Source organism: Dryas octopetala, chromosome 2 (assembly GCF_963921425.1).
Source record: "Dryas octopetala chromosome 2, drDryOcto1.1, whole genome shotgun sequence".
Lineage (NCBI taxonomy): Eukaryota > Viridiplantae > Streptophyta > Magnoliopsida > Rosales > Rosaceae > Dryas > Dryas octopetala.
In genome coordinates, this window is record NC_141367.1 from 22816627 (window position 1) to 22835818 (window position 19192).

The window sequence follows — 19192 nt, forward strand, 5'->3', positions numbered from 1 at the left end:
TAAGTACATATGCTAAGCTCTAGTTTTCCGATGTGGGACATTGCTCTACATTACTCTCAACACGCCCCCGCACGTGTGGCGAGATTTTGAGCCTTATACGTGAACAAATTGTATTGGGTGACGTGGGAGCACGTTAATAACCAAGCTCTGATACTATAATAGAATTAGAGCATCCAACCCAAAACCAATTGGTAATGGGTAGAGAGGCCCAAGACTTATAAACACATGTACTAAACTTTAGTTTTCCGATGTGGGACATTGCTCTACATTACTCTCGACATTTTTTAGTTGAAACTTTTAAAACATTTAAATTAAAAATTGGGGAGCTTATTCAGTAAGAATAAAAATAAAAAATCACGTTTTAATTTTGGTTGCACATTAGATATTTACTGAACAATTAAGTCTTGTTTTCTTCTCTGTATCTACGTGTAGGCACTATATATCAATAAGAGAAAAGGTCTTATAATAACAACAATTGTCTAATTGCTTTAATGCTTTGCTTCTACAAAGAGAAATAGGATGGCTATTGTATTTATTTTCCCACTAACCAAACAATAAATAAGAAGAAGAAGAAAATCATTTTGTTTTTTGTAACCTGTGTTTGCTTGTTACGGTAGTAGGAGAGCCTCGAGAGAGAGAAAAAAAAAAAAAAAATGTAAACAAAGGAGGACCAATATTCCTAGTTGCCCACTCGATCCTCTTCTTCTTCTTAAATCCCAATCCCCGATTCCAAAATCAAAACCATAAACTCATTTTCATCGATTCTTAGTCGGTTGTAGTTGTAATCGAGTTGATTACAGAGTTGAAGAGAAAAATGTCGATACGGAGTATAATCCAGGAGATGAGGTTTTCTTCTCGCTCGCAGCGGGTGGTGCAAGACGGGTCGGGCGGGTCGGCGGAGCAGCTGGGCGGGTCGCTCAAGCAGAGCTGCTGGGCTCAGATGCCTCAGGAGCTTCTCCGAGAGGTGCTGGTGAGAATCGAGGCCTCCGAGGCCGCTTGGCCGCCGCGAAAGAGCGTCGTCGCCTGTGCTGGTGTTTGCCGGAGCTGGAGACACCTCACCAAAGAGATCGTCAAAGCTCCTGAGCTCTCTGGGAAGTTGACCTTCCCCATCTCCGTCAAGCAGGTCTCTCTCTCTCTATTTTTTTTTTTTTTTTCAGTTTCAGTTAAACAAATAAATCCCGAGGAAAATGTTTTTTTTTTTTTTTTTAATATTGATTTCTGTTGTTATTTGGATGCCAAATTCTCAGTTATTGTAATCTTTATTAGTGGCACTAAAATTGCTTATCCTATATTCCTATGTGACTATTTTCATTTGCTTTGAGCCTTTACTATGAAGAGAGTGTTTAGTATTCAAATTTTTAGATGTCATGTAGTGTTAATAGTGATGGGAAGAGTCTAAGATCATGTGAATCTTGCTCTGTGCTCTAGTTGTGTTTGATATTCTGATGGGAAACTCTTGAGTTTGCCAAATTTTTTATTTTTGTTTCATACCTTCAAAAAATTTTTATTTTTTTTTTTTATTAATACATATTTTCAATATATTTTGTTGTTGGTTGCAGCCTGGTCCAAGGGATGATCTCCTCCGCTGCTTTATAAAACGGAACCGTTCCACCCAAACATATTATCTTTTCCTCAGTCTGACCCATGGTGAGCATTTGCTAACCTGGAATGAAAGTTTCATTGCTGTTTAGTACATTCTGAACGATAGGTAGCTTTTAGGTTGTTTCTCAAAGATATGGCCTTTCCATCTTTGATCTAGTTTTATTTAGTTGGTTCATTTAGGTCTTGATTTTCGTTTCACGAAATTGCTGTCACTTTCTGTAAATAGTGGACCTATACTAAAGATTCTAACTTTCGTGTGTCCATGGCAGCACTAACTGATGAGGGAAAGTTCATACTTGCTGCCCGCAAATATAAACGTCCCACCTGCACCGATTATATTATCTCACTGCATTCTGATGATATGTCAAAGGGGAGCAGCAACTATGTTGGGAAACTGAGGTGCGCCAAAAGATCCTTATGATATGACCATTTCCTGTTCACCATGAGCTTAAATATTAACACTTTTTTCCCCTTATCTTTGTGAAGATCAAATTTTTTGGGAACAAAGTTCACAATCTTTGATGGACAACCAACTCATGTGGGAGCCAAGATTACAAAAAGTCGCTCTACTAGGCTAGTGAATTTGAAACAAGTTTCACCTAGGGTCCCTGCTGGCAACTATCCAATGGCTCACATCCAATATGAACTAAATATGTTGGGTTCCAGGTAAGACTAATGCTTGTATGACAAGTTGTAGAAGTTTCCTTATTTTAATCTTTAGTTCCATCTGCAGAAGGACTGTTGTTGTTTTCCTTCTTGCTTCTTTTTTTTTTCCTGCAATCTTCACAAAAACATTGTGAGCTGTGGTCATTACACGTAGATCAGGGTGCATTTTCATTTTAACAAACTGAGGAAATTAAAAAACTGACAGAGTTTGTACAAGCAGGGGTCCGAGGAGAATGCAGTGTACCATGGATGCCATTCCTGCCACTGCAGTTGAACCTGGAGGAGTAGCCCCCACACAGGCTGAGGTTTTATCGAGTAATGCAGAATTCTTTCCATCCCTCCCATTTTTCCGATCGAAATCAACCCTCAAGGAAAATTTCCTATCAGGGCCTTTGGCCAGACAGAAAGATGGGTTGCTGGTGCTAAGAAACAAGTCTCCTAGGTGGCATGAGCAACTCCAGTGTTGGTGTTTGAACTTTCATGGACGAGTAACAGTTGCTTCAGTGAAAAACTTTCAGTTGGTGGCTTCTCCAGAAAATGGACCAGCTGGGCCAGAACACGAGAAGATCATCCTCCAATTTGGAAAAGTGGGCAAGGATTTATTTACCATGGATTATCGGTACCCAATATCAGCATTCCAGGCATTTTCAATCTGCCTCAGCAGCTTTGACACCAAGATCGCTTGTGAATAATACATTATGAACAGGTATGAGATTATTGATTTGGAAACTGAATCTTCAGGAATCTGATATAGTTGACATTAGTGAAACAGATATCAGTAACACTTCTGGCTGAATAGTTCAATATAAACCTAAATTAACCGACTATTATATAAATGAACGTAACTCCTTAACACTAGATATCAGTAACACTTCCAGACTCTGTAGGTTATTTGAGCTTCAATGTAAATGATGTTTAAGTTAATGGTCTGTAGTAAATTTACCTAGTGTACATGTATCTGTTTAGATGAGCATGATTAACCCTATACTTTTCTTGTGGTCCAGTAGCAGCTAGGTTTGAAGGTCATTTAGTGAGTTGAATCAATGAGAGTGTTTGCTGAAGGTGATCGAGTGCTGGGCTGGGTACGCAGGTGACATACTCCCGAGGCTTCAGACCTTCTTGGATCACCACTTTGTCAAATCGTGGCAGGGTTCTGAAATTTAAAGTTGGAGAGCTTTGTTCTTTGTCATCCACTCGTTCACCATGTGTTGTATATTTTATTTGTTAATGTATATAGTAACTGTTTCTATAATAACCTGTCGTGCTGCCATTTCACACCATATTAATTTTCAGTATACGTACTGGTTTCAGTCAGAGTATTATAGGTTGTAAATCAGCCAATGAATTCTTTTATTTTATTTTTTTTGGAGAAGAAAATCCAGACTTGTAAACTCTTTTTGCTTGCAAAGCTTTATCAATGTGGACAGCCATCTTCTCTTCCGGGCTTTAAAATGGAACATCATAGTCTTCTTTTCCTCCTAGTTTGATTAGATGTTCGACACCGTGTTATAAATTTAGTGAATTTGAAGAAAACTTGAAGTAGTTGAAGATTCTACTTGTCTTCTAACTGAGTTGCTCATGTGCACGATTTATTTTGCAATTTTTTTTTGGACCTGTATGCAGCTCCTATTTTGCAAGTTTTCAGAGCAAGGTCAGATGTAATTCAGGTTCCTTGTGGACTTGGGCTATATAGCAATGAGCTCTCTCTTTTCTTTGGCTGGAATCTAGCGATAGGCTCATTGAGTTGGCTTTTGTAGGGGTGACAAAGCATGGCAAGTTTGTTGATCAAACCGTATCATACTTGAATTTCTAAACTTTCTTTCTATGCCACTTGCAGATGCTAAAACCAACTCTTGAAAACTTGGTGCATAGTACTGCCAAGACTGGCAGGGCACACCTGTATTGGGTTGACAACCGCCGCCTTTCACAAGCATATGCACTCACATACAATCATCCAATCAAAAAGAGAAAAAAAAAAAAAAAAAAAAAAAGGGTTAACAAGTATAGACACCCAAGATTTGGTCGCCAAGTTATCAAATCAATGAACTGAGCAGCCTAAAGTGGAAGTACAATGAAAATTTACCACTCAAAAAGAGGCAAGCTTAAATTGTTCATATTACCATAGTTTTTGGTACATCGTAAAACCAGTAGAATACTGGCTATTCTTGTTATGCTTTAGTTTATAAGGTCTTCAGACACAAGTATAGAATACAGGTTCCATATTTACATGAATATACTTCTAAGTTCTAACTACTATAAAGCGGCTTGCATGTGGATGTCTGATTCTGGATTCACATGCACAGACTCGGAAACTTCTTCATCACTACGTAAGTCATCTGACTGCAATTGTAGTTGATTAAGGCTCCGGACGAATTGACTAAATGATGGAAAATGTTCAGGTGAGAAGAAATAAGCTCCCATTCTCTGATAAGTGAACAAGTCCATCCCATTCTTTCCCAGCAAATTCTTCTTTATCTGTTGAAAGCCTCCTGGAGCTGCTGAAAGTGATGCGTTTTGCCCAAAAATCTCAATCCCATGCTTTCTGCAAACTGTTCTTATTTGTGAGAGTAATAACTCGGGACTTGAAAGTGATTCTTGTGGCTGATGTTCGTCCGATAGGTCCAATCCAGGCAATATCATTTTGCAGGAATTCCTTGCAAACATCTGTGCAACTGCTTCATAGCCATCTCTAGAGGATGTATTATACAACCCAGATGTCAGCTCGGAAGGGTGGGACCTTGTTTTGTACCAAGAGTGTATTAGTGGGACTTTGCCATGAATTGTCACTGCAGTGTCACTAAAAGTTGAAGCAGCAAGGGAGAGGAGCCGCTCTCCATGAGATATGAGCTGGTCTGAATACCAGGAAAGGAAAAAGTCACCATATGGAGACTCCCATGATCCCCCATGGTCTTTGAAGAAGTTGCTTGAGTTTGGTGTCTGGTCATAGCTCGGAGCATCGTGGGGACCACCAAGACCCCACAAAGGATTTCCCGCTGCTTCGGCATGCTGTTTAAGGATGCTAAGTATGTTTTCATCATAACATTGGAATTCTCCGACTCCAGGAATTCTACTATTTTTTACTAGCCGGTGATCAGAAGGATAGCGAAGCTCACCATCTGGTCCTAGGCTCATTGAGATGCCCTGAAATATAGCAATGGAAGTTTCAGTACCTCTATGAAACCAAAGATGACTCATGTTTCATTGTAGAGTTTTGGAATTAGAACTCTTACCGTGATTGTGGAACCAAGGAAAGGCGAGAATGAAGATTTAAAGCTTTCACAGAAGTCATGATAAACTTGGATTGGAGTCTTTCCATTGAAAACAGGAAGTTCATCAACAGCAAGTGATAGGCACTCTTTGTATTGCTGCCCTGACCGGTCTGTAAAGAACATACTAGGTTGGGACTCAGCAATGCGAGACACCCACTCAGGGAGTGGGATTTTCGGTTGTGCAGATGCATGGAAGCAGAGTGAAACATGGAGCTTGAGACCAGCTTTCTGAACCATCTCTGCAATAGCAAGATAGGCTGACCAGTCATACTTCCCCATGGCTTCTTTCTCAACCATTCCCCACCAGACTGGAAGCTCCACGCCTTCCACCCCAAGTAGCTTCAGAGCCTTTAATCCAGCTGCAATTGCTCTAGGATGCTTTACTGCATTGCAGTCTGAAACAGCATCCAGGGGTAACCCAACAAATAATCTTACTCCATCTTTCTGCAAATTAAACAGCAAGAATAATGAGTCAATTAACTTATAATAGTCATGACAGGAAATAAATAAATAAAAGATCAAGCTTCTGAAACATAGAGGATTGATTTTGTAAAAACATCAGGCTGACCAGTCAGTCAATTAACATAAATACCAAGTTTCCTTGAGTGATTTAAGCAGCTGTATATCTTTTGCAAAACATGCAATAGAGGATTGATTTTATTGATTAGGTGTTTGCAGTCATACTGCATAACATTTACCTGACCCATTTTACAACTCATATGTACAATTTTTGGAACTCAAAGCATGAAATCGACTCTACAAAAACAGGTTCTAACAGTAATTCTGGACTTCAAACCAAGAATTGAGAAACTACCAAACATCAAAATTGTCATTTTTTCTGAAGACCCTTTTACACTTTCATGAATTTATTATCATAAAACTTGGCACTTCATCAAAATCTCACAAAAACCACTCCAACCTAAACAGTCCTATTCTGCAACTATTTTTTTTCTTTTCCATCTTCCAATTTCTGAGAAACCAAACTTAACACAATAAAAGAGAAGAAGAAGAAGAACCCCTTACCGGTTTGGATCTTCTGGCAGGACCCGAAACTCTATCGGACCGAAGCGGTTCAGACTGTACGGCCCTGAGAGTAAACCGAAGCCGGGAGTCTTTCCAGCTCGTACTTTGACCAAAACAGATCTGGGTCTTCGAAAGTCCTCTCAATTTACAAAACCCCAACTCCCTGCGCGCCAACACGGCCCGCCCGACCGTCGCCTGAGAGCCGCGAATCACCGAAACCTCCATTTCCCCAATGCTCAATAACCCAAAAAAACTCAAACTTTTTGCGACCCGAAACCACTTACAGACCCAATAGACCAAAAATTGGAAATTAGGGTATTTTTTATTTGCTCTGAAAATCCACCGAGTTTGAGAGCTTGTGGTTGGAGACGATGAGTTTTGACACGTTAAGGAACCGCAACCTGGGAGCATTATATAGACAATAAAAATGAGGAGTGAGGACCACAGACGCGTTTTTTTGGGGATAAAGAAAAATAAAGTGCAAAAAGCATCTGCCACGTGTCGTCCAGGTAGAGGCCAAAGTAGAGCGGCTGTTAAATTATGGGAAAGGAACAATTTTGGTTTAGATAGTTTCAAAAACAGTAGTGTATATATACCATAATTTTATATCATTTTATGTAATAACTTACATAGTATTTATATATTAGATACTAAAAAATAAAAATAAAAATTTAAAAAAAAAAAGAAAAACTCTGTCCAATAAAATAATGACACATGAGATGGTAGAAAAATGTGGTATAAGAATGTGGTAACTATAACATTATTCGTTTCAAAAAGTTCGTATTTGGTTTTTATATTTTATATTGTTTGTAATTTAAGAATATTAATGCAATTTTTTCTCAAATTAAAAATAATAAACTCACGTGTTTTACTAAAAAATAACAAAAAATTATGTATATAACCTTCAACTATATTTTTGAACAAAAGCTGAAATTTTGAGTTTGTTAAAACTGTCCTCATATTGCAAAAAACATAAAGCACAAGGACCAAATATGAAATTTTGAAATCACAACGACTAAATGTGAAGTTTTGAAATCAAGAGACCAAATCAGTTTTCGGAAAAAAATATAGACTAAAAATATTTGTTTCCCTTAAATTATTGGGTGTTTTCTATTTAAGGACCAAATAATAAGATTGTTTATAATAATAATTTCCTTATCCAAATGAGAATTAGTATCTGTCTCAATTATTAACAGGACCAGAGACAATGTTATTTACCAAAGAAAAAACAGGATAATCATGTGTTATGGTTCTGTTGATATGTGTTTAGATGTGTCTGATGAGGTTGGGTGTTGTCTCATTCAGGTTTAGAACTTCCTTATCCATATTTATAATCTCTTTCATATAAAAAATATCATTGCAATTATTTGAATTAAAATATTGTACACATGTGATGTGTGTATAATATGATTAGTGTTTGGTGAGGCCTTATAGATTAAGTGATATTGCATTTTATTCAATGGAGGCGATATTTGCACTCCATTTTATTTTTATTCTATATATTTTTTTTAATAACTGTAAATTTCAGAACCACCCTTGGTGGCTTTTTTCTACTTCCTGAAACATTATTTGCTTCATCTTCTCGATCCCTCTCTCCATCTTCTAATTAAATATCTTTGATCTCTCATGTCTGTGCGGCCTATCCCTCCATTTTTCTTTTAATCCATTTTCTCCTTCTAGTTTTTATTACCCATATGCCCAAACCAAAGTTGGAGGCTAGGAAAAAGCTACTTTTATTTAAGCACCGATTTTGGTTGCCCATCAAATTGTGATGGGGTATCAATCACCTAATTTTATTCACTTCCTTTTTATAAATAAACAAAAAAATAGTTTCTAAATCTTGATAGAGGTAGCATCATTTAAGAAGAAAAAATTAGAGACCCTTAGCATGACTGGATTTCCTCTTGACCAATAGTCCATACTCCGCATGCATCCTCATACCACAATCAACATATGAGACACACATAATTACTTCATATATCCTTGACTTTTGTACCAAGTGCCTTACCTGAACGGATTTTTATGTAAAAATTATGGATTTGGGTACATGGGTACCAAAAAAAAGAGATGATAGTTTAGAGAGAGAGAGAGAGAGAGAGAGAGAGAGAGAGAGAGAGAGAGAGAGAGAGAGAGATGGATGATGGTGGATATGTCATGGTGAAAGACTTGAGAGAGAGGCATATGGGGAGATGATCATTAAGCCAAAATGTGAGAAAGTTAAAAGGGGTAATTTTGAAATTTAAAATATAAAAAAGAAATAAATAAAAAAAGAGTGCAAGAGTACAAAAATGGAGTGTAAATATCACTTCCCTTATTCAAATACTTAAAAGTACAATGTGAGTTTGGGTTTAGTTATATGTTCAACAAACAGCATTCAGAATCATGTGTATTTTAAAAATGGTGTAGATTCAAAATACTTTTGAATATAGAGGGATTTTTTCATGGAGCATGCTTTATAAAATATCCTTTTTAAAATAAGACAAAACCTACAATATATGAAACTTATTCATTATGAGAAGATGTCTCATCAACCATACCTCATTTAAAACAAAACGATATTTGCATGACATGGAGTAATAATCTAGTATCCAATTATTTTGTTAAAAATTATTTGTAATATATATTTTGGGATATTTGAAGCAACTTAGTTGACAACATTTGATCAAGAATTCCTATAGTTATCCCATGTTGGTTCTCAAGTTGTTCATGCTAATCCCTCAGCTGTTTAGGAATTTTGGAGTATAATAAATATTGGGATGGGGGTATGAAGAAAAATGTTTTTTATTAGGGTCAATTACAAAAGGAAAATGTTTAAGTCTTCGAGTGAGGACCAACTTTGTCTTCATGATCAATCAAATGAGCTCATGATGGGGTCCATCATATTCTCTCTCATGGTGGACTCCATCATAAATTCATTTGATTGGCTATAAGAAAAAGGTTGATCCTCAAACTTGAGTACCCAAGTATTATCCATTACAAAATACCTACATTAACTATAGTGTCACTTTCAATTTGGTACATGAGTTTTAAAACTCGATAATTATGTACACAACTTTTGCTCCATTTGATAATTACATACCTTATGTTACCTCTCTTGTTAGGTTCGTTGTTTTATGCTTACATGTTTATGTTAAATGACATGTGGCACTAGCAGGACACATCTTTTCGACATTTTGGGTTCCAGCTTACTATTTTTCGCCCATCAAATGAGTATTTTAGACATAAGAGTGAGCTTGAATACTCATATGATTAATGAACATGAAAGAGTGAGTTAGAATCCAAAGTATCGAAAATATGAGTCTCACTAGTGCCACATGACATTTAACATGGACACATATGCAGAAAATGACGGATTTAACAGAAAGAGTAAAGAAAGATATTTAATTATTAAACGGGGCAAAATTTATGTACCTAATTATCAAGTTTTGAAACTTATGTACCAAATCAAAAATGACATTATAATTAATATAGGTATTTTGTAATCGATCATTTTGAGGGTATTTTATATGTGGACATAGAGATTGGAGAGGACAAGAGAGGAGAGTGGTAGTAGACGTGGAATGTTAGAAAGCCACCTCATGCCAACGACCATCGACCACCGACCACAAACCACTTCTGGTTCTCTATCTTGGAATATTATTTTTCAGATTATAATGATTGAATATTGGAATGGATTAATGCAATAGAGCCTTGGGTTGGAATGGTCCACTCTGACTGGGACACTTGGTCATAATTGAGAGGCCTATGTGTGTATGCTGACTCATGTCCACGCCAGACTGCTCCCTCATTTTTTTGTTTTTGTTTTTCTCTGAGTTTATGAGTTTATCTGCCTTATATTGCCCTCCACAGGTCCACATGACCCCACAGCACATCCCTGACGAGAGAGAGAGAGATCTTGTGGATAAGAAAAGTTCGTACAGGAATAGGAATCAAAGTAAGGATCTTCTTCTTTGTTGGGTGACATTTGGTTTTGTTTGCTTATACAATTATAGGCTCTTTGCTTTATAGCTAGCCAGAACTCAGAAGCAATTAAGAAAGTGTGTTCACAGGTTTCAATGAAACTGTTGGAGGTGAGGAGGTTGGGTTGGTAAACTTGGTTAATTGGGTTATCTAATTCTATGCATGTGTGGCTCTAATTTTGAAAGCTGTGGGAGATCTGAAAGAACCACTAGTTTGAGACTTGTTCTCCACCCTATCTCTCATCATTAAGGAGTCATTATCATAAATATGGTTCTTAGTTTATGTAGGTAATTGGGTTACGCTCTAATACCATTTTTAATGGTCAAACGACTTCATTGAAAATATTAGCTGAAGTTAACTTTTGAAATTTTTATTTAAATATCCTAAATTTCTTTAACGCAACACTAATACGAGATTCAGGTGTATTGCGTATTTAGCTCAAACATTAATCTGCTGACTATGCACATGTACCCTTTTTATTAGTAGCCTTCTGCCAAGCTATGGAGATTTTTCCTCTTGACACTTTGATTGAGAATCTCAAATTTTTTATACGCCTTCATGTTTGACATAATTTTTAGGTAGGCCAACTGATTGGGCACACTGTGCACCCCACAAAACATAATTAAAATGCAATCAAGTGGTGGGTTGTGAAACCTCATCCATTACGATTTTTGTTGACAATTGTTGAATGCTGTCGTTTCATGCTCTGAATTATGACCTACATGAGTTGGGGCCCATACAATACGACTGTCTTTTTCCTTTTTTTGTGCCTGCATTATTGTGTCAAAGAATCATCTCCATTGATTGTTGGCTTCTTCATTCATGTTTCTCCTATTCTTAGTCTTGGCCACTTGGGGTGGTTGCAAAATACTAGATGAATGGCCAATTTTGCATGTCCCAAGATCTCAGGCCAACAGGCATGGGATTGGTTGAGACTTGAGACTAGACTTGTAATTTGGATGAAGTTAAATGTCTAACAACAGTCGTTCATGTCTGGGGTGGCAATTATCAGCCATTGATCAATATTTTTTTTATACCCAGAAATCTCTCAGGCAAATCCTAGAATCTTTGGGAGGCAGGAAACTCTAGCAACCATATAAACCTCTTTGAACAATAGGCTAAGTGACTGATCTTAATTTTCTAGAAAAGAAGGATTAGTGACAGTAATCATTTTTGTGGACACAGCCGCGTACTTTTGCAATTAAAGCAGTCATTGTCTTGCTAGAGTCTGGACCACCTGGAGGTCCAGGCCAAGTGGAAGAGAAAATGGTGAAGCTAAAAAGGTCGAGGCCCAGGAGGAGCAAGTGGGCCAGATGGAGATACTATTCATTGCTGGGTGCATTGTTTCCTTTCATTTCATGTAGATCAGTCTATGACTATATTAGGTGCCCTCACATATCAGATTCATTCTTTTACTCTTTTTGTCTTTGCCTTGGCAAATCCTTGTCATCTTGTACATGCTTTGTTGAACACCCCCTTACAAGAAACTCAACATTTCCACCTTTATATGAGCACTTGTCCTCTCAACTTCATTCACTTTTAATGCCACTACAATTAAAGAAAACATAGGGGATTAGGGGTTAAAAAACGTGGGGATTAGGGCTTCTAGGTCTTTTTCCGGGACCTACCAGGTTGAATCGCTCTTTAGCCCTCAAAGTCCAACACCCACAACACAAACACACACAACGAATGAGTTTTGCAAAAAGCATGAATAAAATTTTATCACTTTATTTGACTCACCCTCAGAAGTAGGTCACAATTTCTACAATACCGAAAGAAAACCAGGCTCTCTGACAGACAAATTTTAGAGTTTTCTTACCAAGTCTGGAAAATGTAGCTTACATCTTATAACGTAACAAAATTGGAGATAGAACTGAAACCAAGATGGGAGTTCCCAAAACAAATTTATTAGAATTACAACTAATCTAAATAGAGTGTTTGAAGGCAGAGAGAGAAATATGAAAAAATATAAAATATACAATAAAGAGAAGCCTCTCATACAAAAATAATATAAAAGAAATGAGAAAACTGAATACAAGAAATATATTACCTCTCCGTGCGATTTGAATGGCTTTCCCGGCTCGGAATGAATCAGTAGCATTTGCAGCCTCATGAATAGTCTCACAAAATCACAGAAACCTTGTTAAATGCCATCTTTCTAACTGATCCGAGCAGAACCCTTATCTTTTTGAGTCTTTTCTTGAGGACTTTGATTGTGAATGAATTTGTCCTGATGTGTGTTTCTTTCTCCTTGGAGCTCCCACTGCAGCAGGGTCCACCAATGGGCCTGACCAAGTTTGCATGGAGTCTTTAGAATATGAGAAATTTGTGGAACTGAATGGAACATCAGGAGGATCAAACACAGGATCAATGTGATTTGAAGAACCCAAAGGATAGCCAAGTGTTCCATCTTGGTGTGGAGGAGGAAACTTCTCACTCTTGCTCTTTGCATTTGCATGTGTTATTAGACGCCGCCTCTGTAATAGGAAAAGAACAAAAGGAAGAACAATTAACAAGTACTCAAATTTAAGTAAGACCACCAGCTTAGCTGATGATTGAAGCAAACACATTGGTTTTAATTTTCAAGTACAACAGTATAAAGCATGTCTAACTTATCCATAGTGATTGGAGAGAGAGAGAGCACATCAGCGAAGATAGCATAAGAACAAGGCAAATACTAACCTATATGGGTATATCCCATGGCTCAACCAACAGTGCTCTACACTTCATACAAATTAATAAACCCTTTGTGCCCTCCCCTTACTGGGATCAGAAGCCTAACTCTTATTTGGAATCCCAAACCATCAATAGCCATATGCATCCACTACAACTGAACTAGTTACCATAAAAAATTCAAATGAGACCCAGATGCTCGACAATTAGGCCACCCAACTTGACAGGTTGACAAAGATTTAACCATTCAGTTTATAGTATATATCGTCTCAAGGCTATTAGATCATTTATTACAATAGCCACATAAAGCCTTTACAACAATCCAATCAGCCACCAGAGTTTAGTCAGCACCAAATTGTTCCCCATTTGGATCAAGTTATCTATTATTATATTAAAAAAGAGTTCTTACCCAAAAAAAAGACTGCATAATATGCAGAACATACAAGATCCTTTTCTCTAGCTAAAATGTGTGTGTGTGTGTGTTTGTTTGGGAAGTGTTTTTCCCGTGAGAGGGAGGCATACATAAGCTTATGTCCTCATGAGGCAAAGGGAAAAGCAAGATAGGGTTAAGGGAACCATAAGTAGATATGAATTACAGAAAGTGCTGTACATGGATATCCATGTACTCCTTCATTATGAACTCATACCTCTACCTAATCAACAATGATGATGGAAAGGGAAAACGTTTCTTCCAGGTATTTTATTCTTCAATCTATAACAGTAAATATTGTTGCATAAAGAATAGGCTTATATGACATACATCAAGATTGGCTTGAAGCTCGGCATTGGCTTCTAGAGCAGGAATTCCCCTTCGATCACGTGGGCGAGATTTCTTCACACCATCTGCATTAGATTTTCCAGCAGCTCTCAATCTACAATCATGAAACTCATTTCAGGTTGCAATTAGAAAGAAATTTTTCCCTTTTTCTAGAGGGGGGTGAATCAGAAGAAGAAAATGGAAATGACTGAGAGATGATAACTCTGATAAAAGAATAACTACCTAATAAAGAAATGTGGAAACAATAACATCTCTAAGATGATCAATCTCAAAACTTACCCAAATAAACATGAAAATCAATAGAAGGGGACAAATGAGAAATACCAATATATAGTCATATATGGAAATTCAAGGCTCAAGGTTAGTGTGGATCATTTACTACATGTTAAGATTTGTTGGTTAAAGACTTTGCAATGGAATATAAATAACACTTTAAAGGTTCATATTTATCTGAGGTGTGAATATAACTAATACACAACTTGATGAAATTAAAATTAGTTGATTAATAACAGTTATCAACCTTCGAGCTTCTTCATCTCGTAGCTTAGCATCCATTTCTTTGCTGGGTGGATATTTTGGGAGGCTAGAAGGCTCACAAGCATATGGTTTGGTCGTGAAGAACTGCAAAAACAGACAACCATCAATTGAAAATACTCAATAGAGATAATTGGAGGAATATAAAACCAAATTCATTCTAGAGTTTGAGTGATAAACTACCATATGAACATGGCAAACTTTCTACCAGAGCCCATACAAGAGACAATAAGAGAAGAAAGACAAATTAGCAAGACCAATTTAACAGTCAAAAATAAAATCTCACTTCATTCCTCAGTGCAGCAGTGGCAGTCTGACGTTCAGCTGGGTCAATTGCAAGGAGGGTGTCGATTAGTGGCAACGATGACGGTGGAAAGTCTTTAAAGGTCTCTGAAATGCATCTTTTGTATGATTGTTGAGGCTTAAAAATAGTTGCATGAGGCAACTTTGACTTTTTCCAATATTCTTCAGTTGGGGAGCCACATAACTTGAATATCTTGTGTAGCTGCTCCACCTATTTTAAGAGACAAATTAGCAGGACTGGAAACATCTATATTATGCACAAAAACCTACTCAGAACACCAATAATTTAAACATGTCCATGAATCTCGAAGCATGAAAGACAGCCTAACAAAGGATCTACGAGTGCCTAATCAAACACAGTGCAGTGAAGGAACTCAGTTATTAAATTGAAGCATTTAGAACTTACTTCTGTGCGACCAGGCATGATCGGTTTCCCGGCCAACAACTCAGCTAAAATGCAGCCAGCACTCCAGAGGTCCACACCTACACCATAATCAGTGGCACCAAGAAGAAGCTCTGGGGGTCGATACCATAGAGTGACCACCCTACTAGTCATCGGTTGCTTGTGATTAGGATCAAAGAAGGAAGCCAATCCAAAATCAGCAATCTTTAGCGTTCCACCATTGTCAATAAGAAGATTGGACCCTTTAATATCACGATGAAGCACATTGCGGTTGTGACAGTGTTCAAGCCCTGACAATAGCTGGTGCATATAACATTTAACCTGCCATATTCACATCTAATGTATAAGAGATAACTGGCCCACTTTCTCAGCAAAAGGGAAATATTTTTGATGCTTATACGTCAACTAAACACTATAAAACCAAGTAAAGCGACATTGCACAATACCTGAGGCTCTGTGAACTTGATTACAGGGCTTGCAGCAAGTCCTGCCAAATCATGCTCCATATATTCAAAAACGAGGTACAAACTACAGGACATCCTCGAAGTCACTAAACCTTCCAATTTCACAACATTAGGATGATCCAAACGGCGCAGAATGAGAATCTCTCTGGCCATGAACTTTACACTCTCAGGTTCCAAATTATCAAACCGGACTTTCTTCAGCGCAACAATTTTCCCTGTCACAGCATCCCTAGCTTTGTACACATTACTATACGTACCTTGCCCAATCTGATCAAGATAATACATGTAAGAGTACAACTAACTAATCCATTCATTCTCCCAAAAGGTAAGAACTTAAAAAACAAAATAGCTAAATAATGAGATCAAAGTTTAAGCTAATGGAACTTACCAATTTGAGTTGATTGCTATTTTTAGAAACCAAACATAATACACAAAGACTCCCAAGTTTTGTTTTCCTATTCTAACCTCACCTATTCCTTTTTTGTCTCCTCACATTTTCTCAACAACCAAACAGCAAAGAAGAAGCTCCAAAATCATCAAACACTAAACAAACATCATCGAATAGAAAAAAAAGCGAACAACAATTTCAAAACTTGCAAAACGAAGCGGTCACCTTATCGAGCTTCTCGAAAGTGTCGGCACGGCGCGGGGTCCAGCCATTGATAGCCTCGCCGGCGACGGCGGAGAGCCAGGACGGCCATCCGGCGGCGACCTGCTCGCCGTGGACGTGCTTGGGAGGATTGCTCAGCCTCGGATTTGGCTTGGACGAGCGTCTCCGGTCGCCTTTGGGCGGCTTCTTCGCACTCCTCTCCTCCACCTCAGTCTCCTTGCTTCTTCTATGACTATTATTAGTATCGGCGCCATTCCTGGGCTGAGCGACCTCGGCACTGCTGACCTCTGCCGGGTTCTTGGAAACCCTAACCTCTGCCCCCTCCGCCGCGGGCTCTACCGGCTTGGGCGGAGCCTGTCTCCCGAAGACGCACCCCATGCTGGTCTGTCCTCAGTCATTGACTGATGTTGTGGTGTTGTTGAATGTCTGAGCACATTTTGGTCTGCTCTGCTTTGCCCTAATGATTTTGGTGGAGGAAATGGGGTTTTGATTAAAGAGAGTGTTGAAGAAGAAGAGGAGGGAGGGGAGGGGCTTCAGGGCTTGGCTTTTTTGAGACAAAAGTGAGGGAGAGCAATGATTTGATTTGCAAGGAGCTGCCCACAATTTGTGGGCACACTCGCTCAAAAATAAATAAAAGGAAAATAATACTATGGGCTACAGCTACTAGCCTACTACACTACTACTACTACTAAAACTACAACACCACACCAAGTCACCAACAACACTAAAAAGAAGAAAATAAAAGCACCAAAACAAAAACAAATACTAAAATAATTGCTGCTTTTTTTTTGTGTGTGTGTGTTTTTACTTTTTGGGGATCAAATTTAAAGTGAGTTTTTGAGTTGGACTTGGAAGGATTTAGTCAAGAGAGAATGTTAGAAAAGAGTAAAAGGATCATGTGGAATGTGGATCTTCTCTTCATTCTGTTTTTTTTTTTTTTTGCCTCTTTCCCTTTCTGCATTTTTGACTCTCTCACTGAGTAGTGACTAGTGACTGGTGTCTAGTGAGTACCAGCAAATCAGGGACAGCTTGATCAGTTTTTTTCCTTTTTTTCTTTCTCTTTGTGATCGGCTGTGTATTTGGTAGCCAAGTGTCCGAATTCTAGCCAATATGTGGTGGCCACGTACTAAAAGTTACGTGACCAAGTGGTTTTGTTTTGAGGTGGCGGTGTATTTCTCTATAACAAGAATGAGTGATGTGGCATCACCTTATGAGTGACGTGGCGGTGTATTTCAATATTAATTTGAATCCGGTATCATAGAACAACTTACGAGTGATGTGGCCGTTACCCTCATTTATATAAGTAAATTTCATCTTTATTTAGAATATGTGTTAAATATTCTTTTTAAGATATCAAATAAAGAGATTTAGCTTGTCCAATATGTAAGTAATGTTTAACAATATGAAACACAATGTTGTACATGACTGCGGTGCTCATATGAAATGTGGTCTAAATACTTTTTTGGTAGATTATATTATATTGTGTTGATTTTACTTTATTAGATTGTCAAATATTATATTGTATATGCTTGTATAAGGTTTCTTTCTATAAAAGCATTGTGAATGTGCTTGACAATACTCATGTCAATGCCAAGAAAATAGTTTTGAAATCTAAAAAATTACGCAAATGCAATCGAATATATGGGTGTACCATATTTGACACCAAGTTTGGCTTTGACGTTTTAACAAAAGATAGGAACCCACCAAAATTTTAACGTAAGAGAAATTGAAAAGTGCTTGTTGATGTCGACAATATAATGATACATGTTATTTTGCATAAATATAGAGGTCTCTCCTCCGTACATGTCAATTTTATGTGCTAATTACACTTGATTACTATAAATGATTGTCCTGTTTTTGTTATATTTTGACACTTTTATATATTATGTTATTGAATAAACTTAAAGGTGCATACACCAGTAATAAGTAAGTATTTTTCCCATCATTAATTCTTACCATATGTATCACTTGAGTTAAGGTTTATAATCATAATTAATAATCTAATATGTTAGTTTGGTAATTCAAGATGATATGAATCTTCCTCTTACAATATTAATTTTCATATTGATTTATTAACCTGAAGAAGAATGGACCAAACTAGTCACGAGTTTTATTGATTTGAGAAGATCTGTTAAGTTGTCCTTACTCCTTAACCCTTCTACATCTTAGAAATTTTGAGGTCATCGATTTTAGGACCCCCCAGGTGGGATTGTTGGTTTCGCAGAATTTTGAGATTTGGACCACCTCTATTTTATTCGATAGTTACTTGAAATTTGACGCCAATTCACAGTATCCTTATATGAATCTAACATGGTTGAATTGAATATTTATAAATGTATTAACTAATATTTATCTTTGATTTTTTTCTTTTCTTTTTTGAATAAAAAAATGGAATGTATTGAAAGCTAAAGGAACTTGACCATTTAACAGTTAATCCACTATTTTGCATCGAAATGTTAGTTATTAAGCAAAAAAAATTATTATATATAACAATGACATGCGTTCTTTTGTTTATAATGTGAAATTTATTTATATATAACAAGATTTGCATATATGTATTGTGAAGAGAGAAGAGATCCATGTGATAGTTACATAAACAAATAATTAATTTTCCTCACAAATTTAAAAGTGTAATTAATATTACCACGTGAAGAGAGATAAATGTAAAAAAAATGTATAGACCCGTAATAAGAAGTTTTTTCCCCTAATAGAGTGATGCTTTGTGCACTTGGTAATTTGGCATTGCAAGAGAAATTGCATTATGAAATTAGAGGATAAGATTAGACAATGACATGGGTTAGCACTTGGCATATATGACTGGGATTAATTGTCGGGGAAGGAAGCTGCCTAATGCGAGGCCAAAAAAATGAAAAATCACATCAACGTGTGTTTGAGAGAAACTTCTCT

General features: G+C 37.2%; 3 protein-coding genes across 6 annotated transcripts; 1 reads left to right on the forward strand and 2 right to left on the reverse strand.

Annotated features, from left to right (window-relative positions):
* The first annotated feature begins 463 nt into the window (after positions 1–463).
* LOC147294251 (tubby-like F-box protein 3) lies at positions 464–3730 on the forward strand. Of its 2 annotated transcripts, none has more exons than XM_086232142.1 (6): positions 464–1123; positions 1560–1647; positions 1872–2001; positions 2089–2268; positions 2489–2974; positions 3273–3730. In XM_086232142.1, exons 1-5 carry the CDS (start codon positions 815–817, stop codon positions 2958–2960), a joined length of 1179 nt encoding a protein of 392 aa, XP_086088268.1. In that variant the 5' UTR covers positions 464–814; the 3' UTR covers positions 2961–2974; positions 3273–3730. The 2 variants fall into 2 exon arrangements, with proteins under 2 accessions (XP_086088268.1, XP_086088269.1); XM_086232143.1 differs by having other exon boundaries at positions 3276–3730.
* Positions 3731–4346: 616 nt separating this feature from the next.
* Positions 4347–6945, reverse strand: BMY3 (beta-amylase 3). The gene is made up of 3 exons (XM_086234369.1): positions 6561–6945; positions 5499–5981; positions 4347–5409 (listed from the first exon to the last, which is right to left on the reverse strand). Exons 1-3 carry the CDS (start codon positions 6783–6785, stop codon positions 4522–4524), a joined length of 1596 nt encoding a protein of 531 aa, XP_086090495.1. The 5' UTR covers positions 6786–6945; the 3' UTR covers positions 4347–4521.
* A 5106-nt stretch (positions 6946–12051) lies between these two features.
* Positions 12052–16943, reverse strand: LOC147294253 (putative serine/threonine-protein kinase At1g54610). 3 transcript variants are annotated; one of them, XR_015120192.1, is made up of 8 exons: positions 16289–16943; positions 15658–15942; positions 15215–15532; positions 14792–15019; positions 14492–14592; positions 13954–14065; positions 12571–12997; positions 12052–12068 (listed from the first exon to the last, which is right to left on the reverse strand). XR_015120192.1 is itself a non-coding variant. In XM_086230766.1 (7 exons), the coding sequence occupies exons 1-7, from the start codon at positions 16661–16663 to the stop codon at positions 12701–12703; spliced, it is 1716 nt and encodes a 571-aa protein (XP_086086892.1). In that variant the 5' UTR covers positions 16664–16943; the 3' UTR covers positions 12225–12700. The 3 variants fall into 3 exon arrangements, 1 of the variants encoding a protein (XP_086086892.1); XR_015120191.1 differs by lacking the exon at positions 12052–12068 and adding an exon at positions 12229–12393; XM_086230766.1 differs by lacking the exon at positions 12052–12068 and having other exon boundaries at positions 12225–12997.
* Positions 16944–19192: the final 2249 nt, after the last annotated feature.